Source organism: Oncorhynchus mykiss, chromosome 13 (genome assembly GCF_057628025.1).
Source record: "Oncorhynchus mykiss isolate SJ-2025 chromosome 13, ASM5762802v1, whole genome shotgun sequence".
Classification (NCBI taxonomy): domain Eukaryota; kingdom Metazoa; phylum Chordata; class Actinopteri; order Salmoniformes; family Salmonidae; genus Oncorhynchus; species Oncorhynchus mykiss.
This window is the reverse complement of record NC_143034.1, coordinates 8,008,637-8,021,640: the sequence shown is the minus strand read 5'-3', so window position 1 is coordinate 8,021,640 and position 13,004 is coordinate 8,008,637. Positions and strand designations below refer to the sequence as shown.

The following is a 13,004-nucleotide window of genomic DNA, read 5'->3' as shown; positions in this document are numbered from 1 at the left end:
TTGTAGGCTGACTCCCTGTGGCAGGCTGGCCTGTAGGCTGACTTCGGTCATCAGTTGAACAGTGTTTCCTCTGACACATTGGTGCAGCTTCCGGGTTAAGCGAGCGGGTGTGAAGAAGCGCAGCTTGGCGACCTTCGCCTCTCCCGAGCCCTTCGCCTCTCCCGAGCCCGTTGGGGAGTTGCAGAGCGTATAGTATTGAGAGAATACTACACCCATTCTCTCAATTCCCCATAATAACATGAATACCTCCGATAGCAGGTCACTCAGATTTACCAGATGATAAACTATTCAAGACAGACGGAGAATCTGAGCATCCTATAATTCTAACAGGTTGTACGTCCTCCACCCACTGGAGGACAACTATTATCACCCACAGTTCAACTGAGTGTACTGACAGTTCCCCTGCTGTAATCATAGTAAACACTTCAATATAGCCCTGTTACATTGCCCTGACAGTTCCCCTGCTGTAATCATAGTAAACACTTCAATATGGCCCTGTTACATTGCCCTGACAGTTCCCCTGCTGTAATCATAGTAAACACTTCAATATAGCCCTGTTACATTGCCCTGACAGTTCCCCTGCTGTAATCATAGTAAACACTTCAATATAGCCCTGTTACATTGCCCTGACAGTTCCCCTGCTGTAATCATAGTAAACACTTCAGTATGGCCCTGTTACATTGCCATGTAAAAGCCCCATGTTTACCAGGGCCGTCTTCAAGCATAGCAAATAAAACCCTTATTCTTCATATCCATCAGCTTGGCTCAGTAGTGTGAAAAGAGTTGGAATAAAAATGGTACCCGAAAACAGAAACTTGTTTTTATTTTTTTTAAATAGATTTAAAAAGTTAGGTAGGTTTTTGTAACCTATTTATTAAAATCACCATGACACACCTTTGTTTACGATCCTATAGCGACGTAATGAACTGAATGACAGCATGGACGGAGCCACAGCTCTCTCTCTCTCTCTCTGTGATCCAAATGTCCTGCGACTGCACATTATTTGGGATGTTATCCAATATAGAACACAATTATTACATCAACATTCTTTTTTTTTTAAACAATCATTTCAACTGGGTTCTTCACACAGGATGTGGTGGACAGAGAACAAGCGTTGTTCCACGATTCCAATTTAGAACACCGTCTAGCGGCCATCTTTTTGGGGATCACTTTCTCTGGTTCAAGTTCAGTAACAAACTGGACAGCGCTGATTATTTCATCTCTCCATCAGAACTGGGTGCTTTTCTTCAAGTGGAATGTAGAGCCACGTCCATTGTAATTGTTCTAACCGAGTCTATCGTTCTTCATAATTAGGTTAATAGTTGTGTTTGTCCACCCTACTAACAAAACACCCATTAGTTCTACTGTCAACACTTACTGATAAAGCCTCCCCATTCTTACCCCCCAGACGGAGTAGGGTGAAGTTACCCCTAGACGCTGGTCACTTTTGCATCTCCCCCATTAATGGTTAAGGTTAGGATTCAGACAGGGGAGACAGGGGAACTTCACCCAGCGTCTGTCCCCTCCCCAGCAGCCCGTGTCCTGCATCATTTAGGTGGATTCTAGAACCATGTCTATTCCAATGGAGTGTATTGTTCTCCTGTCTGATGACGATCAACGTGTATCATTGTTGTTGTCCAGCCGGCTAACATCCCCTATAGGAACACTAAGCTTATCACGTCTTATGTTCAAAGCCTCGTGGTCATTCACTCCGTCTCCTCTCCAGTATCAGCGTGCGTCCTGGCTCTGTGGTGTGTCCGTTGGTGAGCCCGTAGCTTCTGACAGCGGCCGTATCTCTTCCCACAGTAGTCACAGCTGTACGGCCTCTCCCCTGTGTGAACTCTGTGGTGGATCCGGAGGTCTGACGCTCTAGAGAACCCTCTCCCACAGACCAGACACAGGTGAGGCTTCTCTCCACTGTGAGACTGCTGGTGCTCCCTCAGATGTCCTGATTGGGTGAAACTCTTCCCGCACACAGGGCAAGAGTAGGGCTTCTCTCCCGTGTGTGTGAGGAGGTGTCGTCTCATGGCTCCCAGGTGAGCGAACTTCTTGCCACAGTCGGGGCAGGGGTACGGCTTCTCTCCCGTGTGGATTCTCATGTGGATCTGTAGTACCGAGAGCTTGTAGCACTCTCTGCCACACACTGAGCAGCAGTGAGACGTCTTAGTTTTGTGACTCTCCTGGGGTTCAGGAGGTTCTGATGTGGCGGGACTCACTTTGCTGTCTAAGCCACAGCTAGGGCTCTCTCCTGTGTGAATAACAGAGTGGGTTAGGTATTATGGCGAGCAAGTCGACATTCATTCACAGTCCGTATCCCAAATGGTACCTTATCCTCTATCAAGGGCATCCACTTTGTCCAGGACCCTGGTCAACAAGTAGTGCACTTCATAAGAGACGGGGTTAACAGACCCCCAGTCAACTAAAGAACAGAGTTCTGCCTCCATTTACTATGTTGAACAGAACCCCAGTCAACTAAAGAACAGTGTTCTACCTCCACTTACTATGTTGAACAGAACCCCAGTCAACTAAAGAACAGTGTTCTGCCTCCACTTACTATGTTGAACAGAACCCCAGTCAACTAAAGAACAGAGTTCTGCCTCCACTTACTATGTTGAACAGAACCCCAGTCAACTAAAGAACAGTGTTCTGCCTCCATTTACTATGTTGAACAGAACCCCAGTCAACTAAAGAACAGTGTTCTGCCTCCACTTACTATGTTGAACAGAACTCCAGTCAACTAAAGAACAGAGTTCTGCCTCCACTTACTATGTTGAACAGAACCCCAGTCAACTAAAGAACAGTCAGTGTTCTGCCTCCACTTACTATGTTGAACAGAACCCCAGTCAACTAAAGAACAGAGTTCTGCCTCCACTTACTATGTTGAACAGAACCCCAGTCAACTAAAGAACAGAGTTCTGCCTCCACTTACTATGTTGAACAGAATCCCAGTCAACTAAAGAACAGTCAGAGTTCTGCCTCCATTTACTATGTTGAACAGAACCCCAGTCAACTAAAGAACAGAGTTCTACCTCCACTTACTATGTTGAACAGAGCCCCAGTCAAATTCTTCTCCTTCAGAATTGATGAAACCACCAACTTCCTCCTCCTCTTTCACTTCCTCCTTCTCCTCTTCTACAATATGAATGTTCATCCCAGGTGTCTGAGTGATGTGCTCCTCATGTCTTGGATCGGGACCCTGGGACTCTATAGCTTTGGGGCTGGATTGGTCACCGGGATCCTACAATGAAAACACAACATCATCATTAACCATGTCAGAACTCTATTTATAAACACAATACAAGAAAGCTTTACATTAGGTTCAAGGCCTGACAGCTTTACATTAGGTTCAAGACCTGAAAGCTTTACATGAGGTTCAAGGCCTGACAGCTTTACATGAGGTTCCATGTGTGGCCTTTAAAATAAATACATTTAATCTTAGAAAATGTTGGTCATTATTGTCTCCCACCTTGTTGATGTGTGATGTAGGGGGACTTCCTCCTTCACTACCAGAGTCATGGACAGGACTCTCACCTGTAGAGAGAGGTTGGTATTATGGGTTATAATGAGACTACCAGGACTCTCTCCTGTAGAGATAGGTTGGTATTATGGGTTATAATGAGACTACCAGGACTCTCTCCTGTAGAGATAGGTTGGTATTATGGGTTATAATGAGACTACCAGGACTCTCCTGTAGAGATAGGTTGGTATTATGGGTTATAATGAGACTACCAGGACTCCTGTAGAGATAGGTTGGTATTATGGGTTATAATGAGACTACTAGGACTCCTGTAGAGATAGGTTGGTATTATGGGTTATAATGAGACTACCAGAGCCATGGACAGGACTCTCTCCTGTAGAGAGAGGTTGGTATTATGGGTTATAATGAGACTACCAGAGCCATGGACAGGACTGTCTCCTGTAGAGATAGGTTGGTATTATGGGTTATAATGAGACTACCAGGACTCTCCTGTAGAGAGAGGTTGGTATTATGGGTTATAATGAGACTATCAGAGCCATGGACAGGACTCTTTCCTGTAGAGAGAGGTTGGTATTATGGGTTATAATGAGACTATCAGAGCCATGGACAGGACTCTCTCCTGTAGAGAGAGGTTGGTATTATGGGTTATAATGAGACTATCAGAGCCATGGACAGGACTCTCTCCTGTAGAGAGAGGTTGGTATTATGGGTTATAATGAGACTACCAGAGCCATGGACAGGACTCTCTCCTGTAGAGAGAGGTTGGTATTATGGGTTATAATGAGACTACCAGGACTCTCTCCTGTAGAGATAGGTTGGTATTATGGGTTATAATGAGACTACCAGAGCCACGGACAGGACTCTCTCCTGTAGAGAGAGGTTGGTATTATGGGTTATAATGAGACTACCAGGACTCCTGTAGAGATAGGTTGGTATTATGGGTTATAATGAGACTACCAGGACCCCTGTAGAGAGAGGTTGGTATTATGGGTTATAATGAGACTACCAGGACTCCTGTAGAGATAGGTTGGTATTATGGGTTATAATGAGACTACCAGGACTCCTGTAGAGAGAGGTTGGTATTATGGGTTATAACCATTTTGTTGCTTCTCGGCTTCCTGCTAAAACTGTTGTTGTTTTACTTGTATTAACCATTTAATCAAAACTTTGCATTTAACAAATTTACCGACGTCTTAGTTTTGTCCTCACTATTTTTTTTTTTTCATCCGGACGCTTTCTCTGGACGTGGTTCTACAGGACCTCCACCAGCCGAAGCTCAGTAGTAACATTAACATGATGCTTTCTCTGGACGTGGTTCTACAGGACCTCCACCAGCCGAAGCTCAGTAGTAACATTAACATGATGCTTTCTCTGGACGTGGTTCTACAGGACCTCCACCAGCCGAAGCTCAGTAGTAACATTAACATGATGCTTTCTCTGGACGTGGTTCTACAGGACCTCCACCAGCCGAAGCTCAGTAGTAACATTAACATGATGCTTTCTCTGGACGTGGTTCTACAGGACCTCCACCAGCCGAAGCTCAGTAGTAACATTAACATGATGCTTTCTCTGGACGTGGTTCTACAGGACCTCCACCAGCCGAAGCTCAGTAGTAACATTAACATGATGCTTTCTCTGGACGTGGTTCTACAGGACCTCCACCAGCCGAAGCTCAGTAGTAACATTAACATGATGCTTTCTCTGGACGTGATTCTACAGGACCTCCACCAGCCGAAGCTCAGTAGTAACATTAACATGATGCTTTCTCTGGACGTGGTTCTACAGGACCTCCACCAGCCCGAAGGTCAGTAGTAACATTAACATGATGCCTTCTAATTGCAGTCGCTGTACTCATAATATACAGGACAACGATCGCCTTATGGTGAGGATAGCTGTGCTGCAAGCCCATCTTCAGATGCCATCGTTAGGTAAGGGTAATTTCAGTGTAGGAAAGGATGAAACAGCGTCTGTGCCATCAGTAAGTACAGATAGGAGTATAAATCCCCTCTCACAGTCCCCGCAGCCGGACAATTTTCCCATGGCTTCTGGAAGGAAATGCTGTAGGAATGCTCAACCGGTGACGCCCATTCAACCGGTTCTCCCCATTAAGCAACCGGTCGGAGTCAGAGGCCGAGCCTTCTCTGGTCCCTCCTCCCGTTACGGGATCGGGGACACCAAAGCTTCCTCCCACCATTAGCTCTGACAAATTGAAAACCCTAGTCATTGGCGACTCCATTACCCGCAGTATTAGACTTAAAACGAACCATCCAGCAATCATACACTGTTTACCAGGGGGCAGGGCTACCGACGTTAAGGCTAATCTGAAGATGGTGCTGGCTAAGGCCAAAACTGGTGAGTGTAGAGAGGATAGGGATGTTGTTATCCACGTCGGCACCAACGATGTTAGGATGAAACAGTCAGAGGTCACCAAGCGCATCATAGCTTCAGCGTGTAAATCAGCTAGAAAGATGTGTCGGCATCGAGTAATTGTCTCTGGCCCCCTCCCAGTTAGGGGGAGTGATGAGCGCTACAGCAGTCTCACATCTCAATTGCTGGTTGAAAACTGTTTTCTGCCCTTCCCAAAAGATAGAATTTGTAGATAATTGGCCCTCTTTCTGGGACTCACCCACAAACAGGAACAAGCCTGGACTGCTGAGGAGTGACGGACTCCATCCTAGCTGGAGGGGTGCTCTCATCTTATCTACCAACATAAACAGGGCTCTAACTCCTCTAGCTCCACAATGAGATAGGGTGCAGGCCAGGCAGCAGGCTGTCAGCCAGCCTGCCAGCTTAGTGGAGTCTGCCACTAGCAGAGTCAGTGTAGTCAGGTCAGCTATCCCCATTGAGACCGTGTCTGTGCCTCGATCTAGGTTGGGCAAAACTAAACATGGCGGTGTTCTCCTTAACAATCTCACTAGGATAAAGACCTCCTCCATTCCTGTCATTATTGAAAGAGATTGTGATAATACGTCACAACTCAAAACAGGACTTAATGTTAGATCCCTCACTTCCAAGGCAGTTATAGTCAATGAACTAATCACTGATAATAATCTTGATGTGATTGGTGTAACAGTATAACTTTAGTCCGTCCCCTCGCCCATACCCGGGCTCGAACCAGGGACCCTCAACAACAGTCACCCACGAAGCATCGTTACCCATCGCTCCACAAAAGCCGCGGCCCTTGCAGAGCAAAGGGAAACCACTACTTCAAGGTCTCAGAGAAAGTGACGTCACCGATTGAAACGCTATTTAGCGCGCACCACCGCTAACTAGCTAGCCGTTTCACATCTGTTACACTGGCATGACTGAAACATGGCTTAAGCCTGATGAATTTACTGAGTTAAATGAGGCCCTTTCTTCAGGTTACCCTAGTGACCATATCCCCCGCGCATCCCGCAAAGGTGGAGGTGTTGCTAACATTTGACAGCAAATTTAAATTGATTTTTTTTTTTTAAAGCAGTTTCTTCTTTTGAGCTTGTAGTCATGAAATCTATGCAGCCTACCCAAGCCCTTTTTATAGCTACTGTTTACAGGCCTCCTGGGCCGTATCCAGCGTTCCTCACTGAGTTCCTATCGGAGCTTGTAGTCATGAAATCTATGCAGCCATGAAATCTATGCAGCCTACCCAAGCACTTTTATAGCTACTGTTTACAGGCCTCCTGGGCCGTATCCAGCGTTCCTCACTGAGTTCCTATCGGACCTTGTAGTCATGGCAGATAATATTCACATTTTTGGTGACTTCAATATTCACATGGAGAAGTCCACAGACCCAATCCAAAAGGCTTTCGGAGCCATCATCGACATCATGTCCAGCATGTCTCTGGAACTAGGCATTGACACAGTCATACTCTGGATCTAGTTTCGTCCCGTGGAATAAATATTGTGGAACATAATCCTGGACTATCGGACCACCATTTTATTACGTTTGCAATCGCAACAAATAATCTGCTCGGATCCCAACCAAGGATCATCAAAAGCTGTGCTCTCAATTCTCGGACAACCCAAAGATTCCTAGATGCCCTTCCAGACTCCCTCCACCTACCCAAGGACGTCAGAGTACAAAAAAAACCTAACCAGGTATCTACATTTAACTTTGCATAATACCCTAGAAGGCCTCTAAAAACAAAAAACATTTGTCACAAGAAATTAACTCCCTGGTATACAGAAAATAACCAAGCCCTGAAGCAAGCTTCCAGAAAATTAGAAAGGAAATGGCGCCACACCAAACTGGAAGTCTTCCGACTAGCTTGGAAAGACAGTAGCGTGCAGTATTGAAGAGCCCTCGATTGGCTGCTCGATCAGTCTACTTTTCCAACCTGATTGAGGAGAATAAAGACAATCCAAAGTGTATGTTTGATACTGTTGTAAAGCTAACTAAAAAGCAGCATTCACCCAGACAGGATGGCCTTCACTTCAGCAGTGATCATTTCAGGAACTTCTTTGACGAAAAGATCATGATCATTAGAAAGCAAATTACAGACTCCTCTTTGAATCTGCGTATTTCTCTAAAACTCAGTTGTCCTGAGTCTGAACAGAACTGTCAGGACCTCGGATCAAGGGAGACACTAGAGTTGATTTAATCCTGTATCTCTCGTAAATATTCCCGAAAAAGGTTAGGGTCTCTAAACCTTCCAGTTGCCTACTAAACTCTATTCCAACTAAACTACTGAAAGAGCTGCTTCCTGTGCTTGGCCCTCCTATGTTGAACATAATAAACGGCTCCACCGGATATGGACCAAACCTACTAAAAGTGGCAGTAATAAAGCCTCTCCTGAAAATGCCAAACCTTGACCCAGAAAATATAAAAAACTAAATCGGCCTATATCGAATCTCCCATTCCTCTCAAAATTGTTGAACTGCCTTCCTGAACACAAATAATGTATATGAAACGCTTCAGTCTGGTTTTAGACCCCATCATAGCACTGAGACTGCTCCTAGATCTTAGCGCTGCTTTTGATACCATCGATCACCACATTCTTTTGGAGAGATTGGAAACCCAAATTGGGATACACACGGACAAGTTCTGGCCTGGTTTAGATCTTATCTGTTGGAAAGATATCAGTTTGTCTCTGTGAATGGTTTGTCCTCTGACAAATCAAATGTAAATTTCGGTGTTCCTCAAGGTTTCATTTTAGGACCACTATTGTTTTCACTATATATTTTTACCTCCTGGGGATGTCATTCGAAAACATAATGTTAACTCTCACTGGTTGGTATTTTTGGTTATAATAAGACTACCAGAGCCATGGACAGGACTCTCTCCTGTAGAGATAGGTTGGTATTACGGACTCTCCTGTGGAGATAATTTGTGAGTTAAATAAGCCAACAAGTGATCTAGGTCGTGTCCAAAATGGCACCCTATTCCCCACAGGGCTTTGGTCAAAATAAGTGCACTATAAAGGCAATGGGGTGTCAATTGGAACACACAACCAATAAAACTGATTGTGTCACCATTCTGTCTCTACTTACTGAGATCAGGGAAACTCCAGCCAACTTCCTCTCCTTCAGCATTGATGAAACCACCAACCTCTTCCTCTTCTTCTTCCTCCTTCACTTTCACTGGCAGGCAGAGAGAACGACAAAGCATATCTTTGTTAATTTATGACACAGCTATTGATGTACAGGCATCTTTAGTCTAAATGTAGAACTAATCATGATCATCAGGTCAGGAAAACCTCCTGGGACAGTTGCCCAGACACAGAATGTGCCTAGTGCCGGACTAACAAGCATTCTCAATGGGCCTAGTGCTGGACTAACAAGCATTCTCAATGGGCCTAGTGCTGGACTAACAAGCATTCTCAATGGGCCTAGTGCTGGACTAACAAGCATTCTCAATGGGCCTAGTGCTGGACTAACAAGCATTCTCAATGGGCCTAGTGCCGGACTAACAAGCATTCTCACTGGGCCTAGTGCTGGACTAACAAGCATTCTCAATGGGCCTAGTGCCAGACTAACAAGCATTCTCAATGGGCCTAGTGCTGGACTAACAAGCATTCTCAATGGGCCTAGTGCTGGACTAACAAGCCTTCTCAATGGGCCTAGTGCTGGACTAACAAGCATTCTCAATGGGCCTAGTGCCGGACTAACAAGCATTCTCAATGGGCCTAGTGCCGGACTAACAAGCATTCTCAATGGGCCTAGTGCTGGACTAACAAGCATTCTCAATGGGCCTAGTGCTGGACTAACAAGCATTCTCAATGGGCCTAGTGCTGGACTAACAAGCATTCTCACTGGGCCTAGTGCTGGACTAACAAGCATTCTCAATGGAGCATTCTCAATCCTTTATGCATTGTTTATTATTAATAAATGATCTCCCAACTCACCCTGGATAGTAGCTGCCATCTCCCTGTCACTTTTACCACCACCCCCTGTCCTCTGGTGAGTCAGCTTGTGAGCCCGGAGATTCTTTGACCTGATGTAGCTCTTGCCACACTCTGCACAGCGGTAGGGCCTTTCTCCCGTGTGAACTCTGTGGTGGATCTTCAGATCTTCTGCTCTGATATACTGTTTCAGACAGATCAGACAGTGGTGCTTCTCTCCGGAGTGAGACTGTTGGTGCTCTTTCAGATGTCCTGATTGGGTGAAACTCTTCCCACACACAGAGCAGGAGTAAGGCTTCTCTCCCGTGTGTGTGAGGTGGTGTCGTCTCATGGCTCCCAGGTGAGCGAACTTCTTGCCACAGTCGGGGCAGGGGTACGGCTTCTCTCCCGTGTGGATTCTCATGTGGATCTGCAGGATGGATAACTTTTGGCAGTGTCTTCCACACACTGGACAGGCGTGAAATGTCTTGGGTTTCTGCAGATTCTCCTGGTGTTGTTTAGCTGCTCCTGGTGGAGGTTGTCTCTCTCCTGTGTGAATGATAGTACTAATGCGTTATAACATTAGTTTTATTGGTGGAAATACACGAATTCAACACATCTGGGTTAGATCAGCGTTTCTCAATCTTGGTCCCAGGGACCCAAATGGTTGCACATTTTTGTTTTTTTTGCCCTAGCACTAAAACACCTGATTCAAATCAAGGGTTGTTGATGAGTTGAAAGTGTGTGAGTGGTAGGGCAAAAACTCAAATGTGCACTCCTTTGGGTCCCCAGGACCAGGATTGAAAATCACTGAGTCAGATGAACGTAAATCATTCAACGATAAGTCATTTTCTATTCTATCCCCAAAAAAAAAAAAATCAAATTCAAAAACATTCCGAACTATTCCAACTTACTAAAAAGAGAATCCCAGTCAACTTCTAGCAGCTTGGGGCCCTGCAGTGTTCTCTGGTTCCTGTGGTTCCTGACAGGAACTGGTGACTGTGTGGGTTTAGGTCGAGTGGGACAGGAGTTAGACAGGCTGGATCTGCCATCACCGTCCTAAAATAAATGTTTACATTACATTTTAGTCATTTAACAGACACTCAAATCCAGAGCGATTTACAGGAGCAATTAGGGTTAAGTGCCTTGCTCGAGGGCACATCAACAGATTCACCAAGTCGACTAGGGGATTCAAAGTGGCTCCCGAGTGGCGCAGCGGTCTAAGGCACTACAGACACCCTGGTTCGAATCCAGGCTGTATCACAACCAGCTGTGATTGAGAGTACCACAGGGCGGTGTACAATTGTCCCAGCGTCGTCTGGGTTTGGCCGGTGTAGGCTGTCATTCTAAATAAGAATTAGTTCTTAACTGACTTGCCTAGTTAAATAAAAATTAAATAAATTCAATTCAAACTAGTGACTGTCCCAATGCTTGTAACTGCTAGGCGATCTGCCACAGATACAATGATGGAACAGAGGGATGTCTGACGTTAACTACAATGTATTATATTATACTACTACGACCATGAGTTTTACCCTGACAATGTATCCTTCATAAATGGCTATATAGTACAATACTTCAGTCCTATGGGCCCTGGTCAAAAGCAGTGCACTATATAGGGAATCGGGTGCCACTTGGACCAGGCCAATACGATCTGATCCGGAAACAAGGCCCAGAGTGTTCCTGGCCAGGTCACGTGGTCTTTAGTCAGGGATAAATCTGCGGCCTATATTATGAATCTGACAGACCGCTAAAGATTGCATTTACTACCATGACCTACTGTAGTGGAATATAACGATCATTAGATGGAGCAATAACACAGGGATCGACTGACCGCTTGCTTTTTATTCCACAATAACTAGCCACTAACATTTGGTATGACAACAAACCAGCTAGCTACCTAGCGAACGTTTGTTACTAGATGTGCGCTTTCTCACCTCATCCATTGTGAATCGACCCAACAGTTCTTCTGTAGACTTTTGTGGTTTGGAGAAATTTCCACCGAAACAAACTGTCACCTCAGAACGGGGGGTCGGAACAGTTGTCGTGGAAACTATTTGACAGCTAACTTGTTAGCTAAACAAGCTAAATTACCAAAAGTTGTTTTGTGCCTCCTCGCGTCTAGCTCGTTAGAGTTACAATGTTTTTTTTTACATAATGTCTATGCTAATCACAACCGTATCAGAAATGGCATATGGACATATTTTTTATCAGTCGTATTTTGAAGTGAAGTAGCTAGCTAACTAGCGCCTGCATCCACCTACTTCCGGGTTATTCTTCTTCGGTCAGTGAGCAGCTCCTGGCGCTCTACCGCCACGTGTTGGAGGGGAAAGGCAGTAAACAGGAGGGAGAGGGGCAACTGCCTGGTAAACTGCCATAGACCCTAGTGACATTAATTAAAATATCATTGATTCGTTAATTTTGGGAAAGGAGCAGGTTTTTAATGTGTATTTATTCAATCGTGACATGGATTGTGCATAGACGTCAGTGAGTGGTATTGCATGTGTTGGCTACGACGCACCGGGTTAATTATTGGCACCACCAGAACAAATACAAATATGATCAAATGTGAAGGAATTTAACATATTTGAATGATTGAGATGTAAACAAAAATAACAGAATAATTGCATAATCTCTTCAGTCAGGTTCTCCAAATTTAACGGAATGTTCGTGGTCAGTGGATGGGTTGGTTGTTAAGCAACTAACGTAAACTCGTACATCGACTTGGTCCGTACAATTGCCCTTATTTTAGCGCCCCCAAAACGTAATACTTCCAGATCAACTGTAATGTCAATACCATTGTAAAGCACAATTTCTCCCCTTTCCAACAGAATCAATTGCATGACCTAAACGCTGCCTGTTTCTGCATAATTCAAGCAGGCAATGAGCCCCGTCTGGTCTTTTTAAAAATGGCTGGTGGGGAAGCGAAACTAATGCGTGATGGTGAGGACAGCTGTCGTGTGGGAAAATTGATTCTTTTCATTCGATCTGTCCAACTTATTGACTCTAAAATGTAAATAAAACACTATAAAGAGTTTATATAATGTTTCATTACATACCAATTTAAAGGTTTGTGTCGATTTTGAAAAGTGTTTTTAGGGCGGTGCTAAAGTGATCTTAGAAATAAACAGCGGCTTCTGAAGGATGACGCAAAAAAAATGACTAGGTATTCCCCCCCCCTTACCCCCGTCACTGTCCATTTCTTGTTTTTAAAGGACGAGAGTATG

At 44.8% G+C, this 13,004-nt stretch overlaps 1 protein-coding gene across 3 annotated transcripts; it reads right to left on the bottom strand.

Annotated features, from left to right (window-relative positions):
- Window positions 1–806: 806 nt before the first annotated feature.
- Window positions 807–12,112, bottom strand: LOC110487170 (uncharacterized). 3 transcript variants are annotated; one of them, XM_090194901.1, is made up of 7 exons: window positions 11,715–12,112; window positions 10,692–10,836; window positions 9,802–10,326; window positions 8,948–9,037; window positions 3,467–3,531; window positions 3,040–3,238; window positions 807–2,248 (listed from the first exon to the last, which is right to left on the bottom strand). In XM_090194901.1, the coding sequence occupies exons 1-7, from the start codon at window positions 11,721–11,723 to the stop codon at window positions 1,707–1,709; spliced, it is 1,575 nt and encodes a 524-aa protein (XP_090051027.1). In that variant the 5' UTR covers window positions 11,724–12,112; the 3' UTR covers window positions 807–1,706. The 3 variants fall into 3 exon arrangements, with proteins under 3 accessions (XP_090051027.1, XP_090051029.1, XP_090051028.1); XM_090194903.1 differs by having other exon boundaries at window positions 10,692–11,115; window positions 11,715–12,067; XM_090194902.1 differs by having other exon boundaries at window positions 10,692–10,776; window positions 11,715–12,067.
- Between the last annotated feature and the right edge of the window lie 892 nt (window positions 12,113–13,004).

Excerpts from the sequence above, each read along its gene's own strand:
- LOC110487170 (XM_090194901.1), bottom strand. Across the intron at positions 3,532-8,947 it reads CTGGAGTTTCCCTGATCTCA|GTGAGAGTCCTGTCCATGAC; the intron begins GTAAGTAGAGAC and ends CTCTCTCTACAG. Across the intron at positions 2,249-3,039 it reads CTGGGGCTCTGTTCAACATA|GAGAGAGCCCTAGCTGTGGC; the intron begins GTAAGTGGAGGT and ends TTATTCACACAG.